At 36.2% G+C, this 13894-nt stretch overlaps 1 protein-coding gene across 1 annotated transcript in view; it reads right to left on the bottom strand.

The window, feature by feature from the left end:
• Window positions 1–13616, bottom strand: part of LOC311620437 (uncharacterized protein) — a gene marked incomplete at both ends in the record, with an annotated part of 47410 nt that extends 33794 nt beyond the window's left edge. Inside the window, one exon of the mRNA XM_084879840.1 lies at window positions 12675–13616. Within this exon, the coding sequence (XP_084735966.1) occupies window positions 12675–13616 (942 nt within the window). The remainder of the gene's footprint in view (window positions 1–12674) is intronic.
• Window positions 13617–13894: the final 278 nt, after the last annotated feature.

The raw sequence follows: 13894 nt of genomic DNA on the forward strand, positions 1-13894 counted from the left end.
AGAGAAAAATATACAAATGGGACTAAATCAAACTAAAAAGGTTTTATACAGTAAAGGAAACCATCAACAAAATGAAAAGACAATTCACTAAATGGCAAAACATATTTACCGATAATGCAACTGCTAAGGGGTTAATACCAAAACACATAAAAAACTTATGCAATTTAACACACACATACACACACACACACACACACACACACACACACACACACACACAAATCCAATTAAAAAGTGGGCAAAAGATCTAAATAGACATTTATCCAAAAGAACTTACAAATGGTCAATAGACATACTGAGGCAGAAGTAGAAACATTGCTAGGCAAATAGAATGGGGAAACAGACAAAATAGTTTAGAAAGTCCAAATAATTTAACCAATTCACAGCCAGCTAGTGAATTGTAAGACCTTATCTTTCCCTACCAAGAACATTTGAGAACAAATAGCATATACCTCTCTTCCCTGACCAGAGAATAAACCACACTGATGAGGGAGATAGAGAACAGAGACCAAATTAATGTCAATTATGCCAGCCAAATCAAGGATGAATGAAGTCAGCGAAACAAATAACAAAAACCCAACTAGAGCCAGACAGACCCAAGATAAAAATAAAACACTGAAGCTGACCAGAGAATAATCCCAAGCTTCCTTAGATGCTCCTTTTGACATTAAATCAGCATATTAAAAATGAACCTGGAAAGCTGTTGGATATTCTGATGAAACCTAAGATTCTTGCCTGCAGAAGAAAGATAAAAACTTCCAAAACAAAGGATACCAGCATGGGTTCCCTCTGGAGCATACCCATGCCTTTTCTCTGGCATGAATTTTTACTTTCTTTCTTCCAAACGCTAAGGGTCCCCAAGAAACTTGCAACCACAGAAGCAGCAGGCAGCAACAGCTCACCCTGGGCTTACCTCCTGAACCTGTCTCCAAGGCCCCCCATTTTCTCTGACTACCCAGTTAACTAAAAGCAGCCCCATTTTAGCTCACTTCTGTCACTGTGACCTTTACTTCCCAGTGAGCCAACAGCAGCCCCACCTTGACTCCCTTCTTTCCTATCACATTTCTAAAGAGCCAAAGCAAGGTACCGCCTAGTCTCTCTCCTGGTACTTCTTCTGTCCAAGTTGTTCCTTTGTTTCACTATCCCTAGTTTAATAAACTTAACTCTCAAAAGCACCTGGACTTGTGTTGTGAAATATCTCCTGCACAAAATCAAGAATTTACACACCACAGGCTGACCTGAGGCAGACCTGCTCCTGGCCTGGCCCTCATCCAGTAAAAATATGAAATGTTACTCAGTATCACTAATCATCAGAGAAAAGCAAATTGAAAACACAAGGATATACCACCTCACACTTGGCAGAATGGCTATTATCAATAAATCAACAAACAAGAAGTGTTGGCAAAGATGTGGAGAAAAGGGAAATCTTGTGAACTTTAGGTGGGAATGCAGACTGGTGTAGCAAAAGTTAGAAGCAGCTCCAAGTGCCCATTAGTAGATGAGTGGATAAAAAAAATATGGTACATTTACACAATGGGATAATACTTGTCAGTCTCTTGTAAAAGAGATGTCCTCGATTGAAGAGAGTGCAGGCTTGGCTGAGGGACACTCCCCGACACCCCCAGAGCACAAATTTTGTGCACCAGGCCTCTAGATTAAAATGATAAAGTAAGAGAGAAGAATTTTGGAAATAGAGAAGAACAAATGCAAAGGCCTCATGGCAAGGAAGAGTTTCTAGGAACTGGAGAAGACCTGTGACTGATCAAAACACAAGAACAAAATAAAGAGATAGTCAAAGGCTCAGAAATGTAGTCTACAGTAAGAAAACTGGATTTTAACAGCTTCCAATATATTTTTTAAAAAATCTAAAGAATAGCTTAACAAGACTTGCAATTTAGAAATGTCACTGGTTGCTACACAAATAAATTAAAGTGGGATTATGGTGAGGGGGGAGATAATATGGCTTAAAGATATAGCAACAACTATTTAGAGATGCAATTGGCAGGATTAAATGTTGCTTGCTTGTTATTATTGTCATACTACCAAAGTCAGCTGGAATTTGAGCACCACAGGTGCAAACTTTTAAGGAACTTATATTTCTTTATATATTGCGTCTAAAATGAGGTTCTCCTAGCACATTCCAGATTCTTAATAAAATTTGATTGAATCTTCCATAAATATTTAGGAATGCCCTGTCATACTCTAAGAAAATCTTGGGGAAATAATGTACAACATAAATTGATGAACAGAAACAGACCCGGAGACAGAGAAGCAGTGATCAGAGTTTCAAACCTCAGAGAGAAGGTAGGGGAGGGTGGGGACAAGGGGAGAGATCAACCAAAGGACTTCTTGCATGCATATAAGCCTAACCAGTGGTCATGGACAACAGGGAGGTGGGGGCATACGTGGGAAGGGGTTTGGGATGGGAATTGGGGGATGAGGACAATTATGTGATACCATAGTCAATAAAGAAATTTAAAAAGAAGAAAATCTTGGGATTATGCAAATAAAATCCAGAGCAAGGAATTATGTTTTAAGGGATTTCTTTGGGAGATAAGCCATCCATGGAGACTGAGTTAGGAAGTTTATTTTCAAGGCTGCTATTTAGAGAGGGGTAGCTATTCCAAACCAGTGCTTATTCTTTTTTTGAAGCTTATGTTTTGTTTATAAGATTATATAGGTTTCAAGTGTACATTTCTATGATACATGATCTGTATATAGTTTTGTGTGCCCACCACCCAAAGTGAAATAATCTTTCTTCACCATATATTTAACCCCCTTTACTCTTTACTATCAACCCTCCCATCCACTTCCCTCTAGTAACTATCTGTATCCATGAGTCCTTTCTTTAAGCATCTGTATCAGTTAGTCAAGAGGATTTAAGTTCATCCTACATTCACCCATCTACACTTCTTAAGTTTCTGGATGCAAGCCTACTTCTCTCTCTCTCTCTCTCTCTCTCTCTCTCTCTCTCTCTCTCTCTCCCCTGTTTTTTTTTAAATTAAAAATTGTATATATTTCAGGTGTATAGCACACTGATTCAATATACATATACATTATGCAATGAGTACTACCTAATGAATGCAAGCTAATTAACCTCTTTTCACATAGTTCCCACTTCTTTCTGTGATGAAAATATCTGAAATCCATTCTCATAGAAAATGTTCAGTATTTAATATGATATTATTAACTTAATAATAATTCTGTACATTAGATCTCAACACACATAACTGCAATTTGTACCTTGTGGCCAACATACCCTTATTTTCCTTACCTTTCCCCCATCCAGCAAATGCCATTCTACTCTTAAATGTATAAAAATATGAGGTAGATGATAAATAGATAGATGATAGATAGGTAGGTACGTAGATAGATAGATAAATAGATAGATAATAGGATGGATAGGTAGATGATAGAAAGATAGATAGATAGATAGATAGATAGATAGATAGATAGATAGATGATAGATAGAAGATACTACCTTTTGAAACAACCTGGTTGAACCTGGTGTTATTCTAAGTAAAATAAGCCAGGCACTGAATGATTTCACTTACATGTGGAATCTTAAGCCTGCTCCTCCTTTCACAACATCCAGTGAATTCCCATTTTGTACTTAATCTGCAGGGATGTAGTATCTAGAGGATGACTATGGAGATACCTAGGATTGCAGAGGCCATTCCCATAGGTGAATGAACTATGAACTCTCCTCAAGGGAACAAAAGCTTTGGTGGAAAAACAAGAATCTGTGTAGAAATTCTTCCTTACTAACAAGGCAATGTTTATCCATGCATCTAGTAAAGCTCTTGGTAATCACAAGGAGAACAGTCACTTTGCTAATTTGAGAAATTTAAGGAGGCTATCACATAGATCCTAAACTAGTAAAAGATTAACTGATTCAAGAGATACTGGATTATATTCATGCAAGAAGCTTATTTTTTTTTTTAAATAGCTATTATTTGTAATCATTTTCCACTCTTTTTTTCTTAGATGATGTGACTGGAGAAGCCCATAGCCCTCTGAGAAAAAGGCACTGATCCTAACCGCTCTTGAAAATCCCAAAATACCTCATAACTGAAAAAAAACGCTTTTAGACATTACCTCAATAACTTCAGGTAGGAGGATTAAGCTAAAACTGGAAAAGCAGGATAATGGAAGAAAAGAAAAAGTTTGTATTAATGAAGAGAAAGAATGCTATAAAAGAAAAAGGAAGTTATTAGTCCTGTATTTCTTCTGAAGATGCAAACAGCCCATCTTTATGGGTTACATTGCCATTTTGTTATTTAAATAAAAAAGTAAAAAAAATAGTTTTATAAAAATAAAAAAGGAAACTGTTTATAAATATATTCAAGTAGTGATTTATTGAAAACCCTTTCCCAGAGAAAATACTTAGTCTTTCAAACCTGCTCATCATGGGAATAAGGTGAAGGCAGTAGAGCTTTAGCTCGCCTGAACTATGGCAAGGAGCAAAGGAAACACAGAAATTTGGAATGAGTCCAGGCAAGGGTAAGTGTGAAGGTAAGAACAATAGGAAGGTAATAAATTTTTAGAAAATAAAGATATGTGAAGTTTTATTTATTTATTTTTTTTTAGAGAGAGTATTCTACTTCCATAAGATCCATGTTAGAGAAAAATCATATATATATTTGAATGATTTTCCCTAACATGGATCTTATGGAAGTAGAATACTTATATATAAAAGTCTAAGTGACCGTTTGATCAGGTTGTGCACTGGTGGGGTCCCTCAGCCTGGCCTGTGGCCATCGGGCTGAAACCGGCCTAGTGCATAGATTCTTGCACCAGTGCAGTCCCTCAGCCTGGCCTGTAGGGATTGGGCCAAAACTGATAGTCTGGCATCCTCCAAGGGGTCCTGGATTGCAAGAGGGCACAGGCCAGGCCAAGGGATCCCACTGGTGCACAAATCTGTGCACTGGGCCCCTAGTATTTTTATAACTAGCTAAGAAATCATATAAACAAAGTTGTTATTTGAAGGCTTTTGTTTTATCTTTACAACTATATAAATGTTGCATACACATGATAATTTTTAAATTTCTCCAAAATCTTAATATAGAATTTAATTTCAAGAAGTGCAGTATACTCATCTGATTTTTACTCCACATTGAGAGATAGCTATAAAGAGCATGGAGCAAAAATTGAGAGACTTGGAATCTCATCCTAGCTCAGCCACCAGTCTGTGTCATGTTGGGAAGATCATCCAACCTTCCTCTATAGCAGTTTTTCCCTAACAACATATATTTTTTTTAACTTTAAAGAATATTCTAGTTACATAGTACTAGTTTCATAGTATTCTATGAAAATGAAAATGTATTGAGAATAGAAGTTCCAGAAATGTAAATTAAAATTAAAAATAATATGGCCTGGCTGGAGTGGCTCAGTGGTTGAGCACCAACCTATAAACTAGGAGTTGACAGTTTGATTCCTGATCAGGGCACATGCCCAGGTTGCAGGCTTGATCCCCAGTACAGAGTGTGCAAGAGGCACTGATCCATGATTCTCTCTCATCATTGATGTTTCTCTCTCTCTCTCTCTCTCTCTCTCTCTCTCTCTCTCTCTCTCTCCCTCCCTCTCTGAAATCAATAAAAATATATTTTAAAAAGTAATAAAGTAAAATAAAAAATAATTTTATTATTTGGTGATGATGTGGAGAGACAGTGTTATAATCACTATTGTGGATCTTCCCAGCACATAAAAAATAATTTAAATCAATTTTTTCTATTCTTAACTTTTCAAACTCACCTATCTTATCCTGTAAGATAGTGAAGAGATAGTGTACAAAAATATCTTCACTATATAAATGGGTATATGGAGACCAGAAACCTTGAGTCTCATAAATAAATCAGTAACAGAAAATACCAAAATGTAGTCATTATCTTGATTTGCTATATACTTTGCTGCCCACAGTATACTACAGTAGGCAAAAAAGAGCATTAGGATAACTTAAGAGCTGATCTCAATATTAGAGTTTTGAGGATCATTTACTGGTTGAACATTTCTCTTAAAATATACTTAAATATGAAGCATGAGTGTCATTTTAACAGAGCTGATCACTTACTAGCTGTCTGATCTTGAGCAACTCACTTCTCTCTGTATGGGCCCTATCAATCCACAGGATATGTGTCCCTCAATCCACATGATATGATAATAGTACAATAATAGTATTACTGTAAGGATTAATGAACTAATGCATGTAAAGCTCAGAAAAATAAGTGGTAAATAGCTTACATTTTTATTATTGTTGTTGTTGATGTTATGTTCTCTTGGAAAGTAACAAGTTTAAGAGAGACATTTTCATGCTAATTAATATATGATTTCCAAAATATTACCCTTTAATGTCAATTCATACTTCTTTATCCTTACTCTATCCCCAAATACTACCCTTAGAAAAGAGGGCAAGAACATCTGACTTCTAAACACTGGCATCTCCTCTCATTTTCTCTAGATGACAGTCTTATGTGACTGTTGATAAATCATTATTATTAAATCTTCCAGCTATTCTCAAGATTTTTTTTAAATGCCTGAAATTTTAAATAAATAACCTTTAGCCCCATAAAAATTTGGGCTCCCATTGTAGCACTTTCTTCACATCCCCTATAAAAACTTTACTGATTGCACTGTAATTTTTCAGTTTATATATTGGTCAACATATAACAGAAACGCTAAGCCCTTCAAGGACATGAAGCATGCCTCACTTGTATGTCCATCTAGTGTTTAGGATAGCTCCTGGATCACTAGGATCCTTAACATGCATTTATTGAATGAATGAATGAATGAATGAATGAATGAATGAATGATAAAACAGATTTTCAAGTAAATAAATACATTAATTGATGACTTAGTAGAAAAAGTTGTCAAATCTTTCCAAATAAAATTATTTTATATTTCATTTGGTGTTTTCTGTTGCTACTTCATTATTTCTAATTTTATTTCATGGAACCTCTTTTTAAAATATTATACCTATTCTATATCCATATTAATTTTAAATATGAGGCTCTTTGCTTTTAAGTTTCTTTTTTTAATTTATTTATTTACTTCTAAAGTAATTGCTACTACCAACTCTAATTCCTTCAAAATGAAACATCTCAGGCCCTATCTTTCCCACCTTCTTCACAGTGGGCATCTTGAAAAACCATCATAAGTTTGTTTTTTCCTGATTTTATTTCAAGAGTGACAAGATTGAAATTTTTCAAAATTTATTTTAATTATTTGGCATTCTGAAGACCCATAAACCAGAACAACCTTCTCTGTTTGAGGTTGTTTAAGTAGGTTTATTCTTAAGTATGAGATGACCAAGGTATCTTCTCAATGCTCTTTTCAGCCTTGAGTTTAAATAGGTTAGTTGTGTGTATCAATCAAGAAAAGAAAGTTTATTAATTAACTTTATGTTTAACATCTGCTGTATTCAATCTCTACATTTTTCTAACACCTTTCCTTACTGAAGGTTTTCTGACTTCTTAACACTATTACATGAAGATTTTATATAGTTGTTCCAATCATTATATTCATCACATTGTCCCCAAAATAGAGTGCTTAATGTAAATATTATTATACCATTTTTCCACCTACCAATTATTGGTGCTAGTCTTGGTACAGTCAGGAACAATAGAGGAGGTAGAAGATGCCTTTCCCCCATCCACACAGAAAGCTTTATCTTCTTTATTGGTATATATCAGTTTCTTCCCTGATGTGACAATGAGTTAACTAGCACCATGGATTGTGACTAGGAAAATAATTTCTCAGGAGGCCAGGTCCACCCAGCTAGGAATCAAAACCCTGAGGGAATAATTTAAAAGTTGACGTGTGCTTCATCCGAGGACCATAGAAACACAACATTTGCATTGTCCAAGTTAAATGGGCTATGCAAATGTTGGAACAAGATAAATGCTAATTTCCTTGGATGAGGAAAGAAAAATATTATGATGTGTGATATGCCCTCTACAATATGATGTGCATTTCCCATTCTACTGTCCCAAAGGACTGTATTGCTTAAAGATGGTGTATACTTAGGAAAAAGGAAATCTTTTCAAATCTAATATAAATACTACATAAATTGCTTGAACACTTTAAACATGGTTGTAATAAAATCCTTAAGTAATAACTCATTATTTCTTTTATCCAATGTCTTATCCAATGTGCTTACTTATTATCTACTACATGTCAGACATAGCATGAGACAAGTCATATAATAATGAACAAGAAATAGTCCTTATTTCCCTAAATCAACCTATAATTAATTCTCCCACCTATGAAGAGTTGTAATCTGGTGTGGTCTTACTTTGACCACTGGGTGCACTGGCTCTTGGATCTCCAGGGAGGTACAAAGTCAACCCCAGCTGGAGCTACAGAAAGATCTGCAGATTCCTCCTCTTAGTTTGGGGTTTGGAGGTGCCCAGAGGAGACCCAGCTGTGAAGCAAAGCAGACCGCTGAGGAACCTTAGGCCTTCTTTTGGAAGCTCTGGGGGGTTTTGACCCAGCTGCAGTTTGTTAGGTTAGGTTGCAAAAGGCCAGACCATCCATATGCAAACATGTGCTTCTGTGCACAGCTTGGGTAGGGTTGTAAATTGGGTGGGGCATGATCTCAGGGAATCACCGGGCAGTGCAAACAGCAATGGTTGCCCATTAACCCTGCTCCAAATAGGTCCCTGAGTCTCTGTGTCCCATGGCCACGTGCAGGAACAATGAACACTGTAACCACCTCTGAGAGAAAGCTGCCCTTGTGTTCTGGCACGATGCCAGATAATACAGTTTCTCCCCATATGAGTCTGGGTCCCCAGAGTCTCACCTGGTACTGGAATTCAGAGCTGTAGGAAGTTTGTATCTTCCTCCCAATTTAAAAAGACCACAGCATACCCAGTTGCCAGCCTGTTTCCTCGCCTCCATATCTTCACTCTTTTGCACCTTTGTACCTTCTACCAATCTATATGCACTCTTCTCTTTCCTTCTTCTTGAAGAATTTCCACTCAGCCAGCCTTCCCATGGTTCTGGATGATATCTGTTTTTTCTTTTAGTTGTAGTTTTGATGTGATTGTACAAGACAGCAAGTTCAGGTGTTTACCTATGCTGCCATCTTGGTTCTTCCCACAAATGTGTATTTTTAAAGAATTTGGTTACAAAATATTTTCAGAAAGTTTAGCTTATATTCAATTGTAAATGATTGAAAACTTCAATGAATTTTTCTTCAACTTTTTATTAAATGTACATAAATATACACAGACAATAAAAGTGTGAGATTAAAAAGTAAAAGTAAAAAAAAAAGTGTGAGATTATCTACAAATCTACCAGATTAACACAAAAATAATAGAAAATTTTGAGTTTCTTTCCAACTGATGTTTCATTTATAAGGCTTTCTAACTCAATTTCCTTGGGCAAGTTCCTACCTCTTGGAAAATCAATTTTCTTATTTGTAAACTGAGATGCTAAAAGTATATAACAGTATGAAATAAAATCAAGAAAACATATGTCGCATGCCCAGAACAGAGTCTGGCACATATTAATACCATCAATTATAATCATGATAATAAAAAGGAAATGAAAGTGTTATTAAGACTAATAAATAATGTATTCCAAATTCTAGTGAGAATAAGTTTTAATTAATAAGAAAGTAATGCTGAATTCATTATTTAACTTAACTAGATTTTAACATGTAACTGATTCATGAAATAGACCAATTGAAGAATGGATGGCAGTTGTTCTAGGTCAGAGAACCTAAGTAATCATCCTGTCGCCCTTCCAAATGTTCTCTGAAAGAGAAACCTTCTGATGAGGGTTTCAGAGACAGGCAGCCATTTCATTTGTGATCTCCGAAGGTAGAATGTGAAAGATTTTACTCTAATATCATTCAATTTCTATACTGTAAATATGTCAACACTCTTGGAAGCATATAACTGTGTGAGCATCTGGGAGTGATGGGTGGAAAGAGAGAATGGAAGATTGAACCATTACTTTCTCTTACTCTCTCTATTACCAGCCATGAACACCACCATCTTCCTTCCCCGGAGTCTTAACATCCCAAAGATTCTGGTATAGAAACCTGTATTTCTCTTGAGTATTCCTCTTGGTTGGTACTTTACAGCCTTCCCTACTCTGTCAAATCAGTAACCATACTTTTGTCTACTCTTTTCCAAACATTTGTTGGAATCTTTTGCCTGCATTTAGCTTCTGTCTTGTTTTCTTTGTTCTTGTGAGTCTAAATTTCCCCCCTTTTACTGTTGTTCGTATTGTTATTACTATTATCATTATTTGTTTGGCCCTTAGAAATAAAAACTAAAGGGGTAAGAAGGGGTATTAAAGGATAAAGATGGTCAAATATATGGTAAGAGAAGATTTGACTTTGGGTGGTGAACATACAATGAAATATATAGATGATGTATCATAGACTCACACATGCAACCTATAAAATTTTATTAATCAGTGTCACCCTTTTATAAATTATATTTATTTTTTATAAATATAATTTATAAAACATAAATACAGTGAGATAAGTGCAGGGAATATGGAGGGGAAATTAGATATTTACTTGCCCTGGACAGTTTAGCTCAATGGTTAGAGAGTGGGACTGCTGACTGAAAGGTCACAGCTATCCGATTGGCAGTCAAGGGCACATACCTCAGTTATAGGTTGGATTTCCTACCCAGGTTGGGATATGTATGGGAGGCAACCAATCTTATGTGTCTCTCTCATGTGAATGTGATGTTGTTGTTTTTCTCTCTTTCTCCGTCTTCCTCCCTCCCTTCTACTCTCTCAAAAGAAATCAATGGGGGAAAATATCCTTGAGTGAAGACTTAAAAAAAAAATAGGTATTTATAAAGAGGATAAAATGTTCATTTTTTTGTAGAGTAAAAGCAATATGAAAAATAACTATAGGGTAATGCAATATTTTAGTGGGATCACCACTCAGTTAAGTATCTGTTACTAAGGAAAAAAAGGAATGAGTATTGTGTGACAACCAGCAAACTCTGTCACAAGTATCCGCTGTGCATCCAGTGCCATTCTGGGGGAGTAAAAAAGAAGATACTTTATTTATACCCTCAATATATGGAAGTGAGATTTAAAAAAATAAACAAGAAACAGTAAAAATAAGCATATAATACCACTTTACAAAATTTATACAGAATGCTTAAGGAGTACAAAAAATCAATGTTAGATTAAAGAATCAGGGCAGAATTCTTGAAAGATATGAGTAATGAAATAATATCTAGAAAGTTCCTCAGGACAAAAATGTCTATTCTGAAGAATTGAGAATATCCAGATATTTTCCAACTTTACTAAGAACACAAGAAAAAAAGTGCTTAATCCATTTTGTCTTTTAATTTTAATAATATATGTAATTATTCTATTCTAATAAAAATGATTAATAAATATTTTAAAAGAAAATATTTTAACTAAAATTTTATAATATGAATATATCTTCTTGACATAATAACTTTAGTATTTCAAATGTCAATTCTTTTTAGTACCCATAGTCTTTTCCATGTATTGAAAAATATAAAATAAGATTGCTTTTAATAAAATAACATAATACTGGGATGATATAGAGTAATTGAATTCTCCAATAGAATCTTTTAAAAAATGCTTAAGACCAAAATATGTAAAATGCTCCTTTCTTCACCTCCCACTCATATAGAAACCATCCATTGTGCAGTTTGTCAGTTCATATTAACCCCTTCCATGCCTGCAGTGTATACTTCTATGTCTGCATGTTCTGCATTTGTTATACTGTGTTATAATTATCTCCTTATGAATCTATTTCCTCTACTTATTATAGGATATTTCTGGAGGAAGTCTAGAGAAGGAAGAGTAAGAGAGATAGACAAGTTGAACTTTTGATTTTAGGAGAAATTATTTGATTCCTCAGAGATATATTTCTCTTGTATCCCCATTCTAAATCATTAAATGATAGCTTAAGAGTGTTTGATTTTGAAGGGACTAAATGAAATACCAAGTAGGTGTGTTTACTCTCCCACTCTAGAAGTAAGGGAGGATGATAAGCCTTGCCAATATGGAAAGATTTAAAGTTAAACCCACCTAAATGCCCACACCCCTCTGGTATTTGTGTCCATTGGTTAGGCTTATATGCGTACATACAAGTCCTTTGGTTGATCTCTCCCCTTTATCCCTACCCTCCTCTATCTTCCCTCTGAGGTTTGGTGGACTGATCGATGCTTCTCTGTCTCTTGATTTGTTTTTGTTGGTCAGCTGATTAGGGCATGAATGGGGGATGGGGGCGATGGAGGGATAAGGACACATATGTAATAACTTAATCAATAATGAAAAAATAAACCCACCTAAATGCAGAGAAATGAAATATTCCCTGTTAAATTAAAAGTATGAGATAATTGAATTTTATTATTTTTTATTTTTTTTATATTTTATTGATTTTTTACAGAGAGGAAGGGAGATAGAGAGCTAGAAATGTCAATGAGAGAGAAATACAGACCAGCTGCCTCTTGCACACCCCCTACCGGGGATGTGCCCCCAACCAATGTACATGCCCCTGACCGGAATCGAACCTGGGACCTTTCAGTCCGCAGACCGACGCTCTACCGCTGAGCCAAACCGGTCTCGGCGAGATAATTGAATTTTAGAGACAATTCCTTAAAATTATTAATCTTGGGGATGGTTGAATGTATCAGCTAGCTCTCTGATTTTGCAATTCTGACAATCTTCCCATGCTGCTTTTCTCTCAAGGAGACCATGCGACTCCATAGCCACTTCATGGCATTCTTTACATCCTCGTTCCTCAGAGTATAGATGAGTGGGTTTAGCATTGGGGTGATGGTTGTGTAAAACACAGAGACAGCCTTATCCAGTGGGAAAGTAGTAGATGGACGAAGATAGATAAAGATACAAGGAACAAAGAAGAAAGTTACCACAGTAAAATGAGACCCACAGGTAGAGAGAGCCTTGCGCCGGCTTTCCGCAGACCGCTTCCGGAGACTCAGCAGAATGACTGTGTAGGAGGCCAGAAGAATGAGGAAACACCCCAGGGAAATGAGACCACTGTTGGCAATCACCAACATATTTACCAGGGTTGTATCAGCACAGGCAAGTTTTAGAACGGGGTGGACATCACAAAAGTAGTGGTCGATGACCTGCGCATTGCAGAAGGGCAGCTGAAAGGTCAGGAGGGTCTGAACAAAGGAATGACCCAGGGCTCCCAACCAGGACAGTGACGCCAGCACAATACAAGCATTGGCACTCATAATAGCGGTATAACGGAGAGGTTGGCAGATGGCAGCATAACGGTCAAAAGCCATGACAGTCAAAACGAAAATCTCTGCACAACCGAAAAAGTGGAAGGTAAACATCTGAGCTACACAGCCCCAGTAGGAGATAGTCTTTTTGTCAGAAACAAAGTCTGCAATCATCTTGGGTGCCGTGGCTGAGGAATAGGCGATATCCACAAAAGACAGGTTACTGAGGAAAAAATACATAGGTGTGTGGAGCCGGGAAACAGAGAAGACTGTAAGCAAAATGAGTAGATTTCCCACCATGATCGCGATGTAGAAGAGGAGGAAGAGGGCAAAGAACATCAGCTGCATCCCAGGATCTTGGGAAAGTCCTAGAAATATAAACTCAGTAACATTGTTGGCCACGTCCATGGGGACCCAGGTAAGACTGGTAGAGTGGCTCTGGTTCTCTGCAAAAATAAATGTTTAGGAACCATTGTAAGTTCAGAAAGCCTAAAACAAAGAGTCTTGTAAAAGTATTTAGGTGATGCTAAATATAGTAGAAAAGGCTATTTATATCTCTTATATTTAGTTAATAGACATTTTTCTCATTAACTTTCTGACCACATTATTTACTTACATTTGATATTTCTGTTTCATTTAGACTGTTTCTTTTTCCCAAACAAGAATCTAGAGAATATGAATTTTTT

The sequence above is a fragment of the Pipistrellus hanaki genome (assembly GCF_964339955.1).
Source record: "Pipistrellus hanaki genome assembly, chromosome: 1".
Lineage (NCBI taxonomy): Eukaryota > Metazoa > Chordata > Mammalia > Chiroptera > Vespertilionidae > Pipistrellus > Pipistrellus hanaki.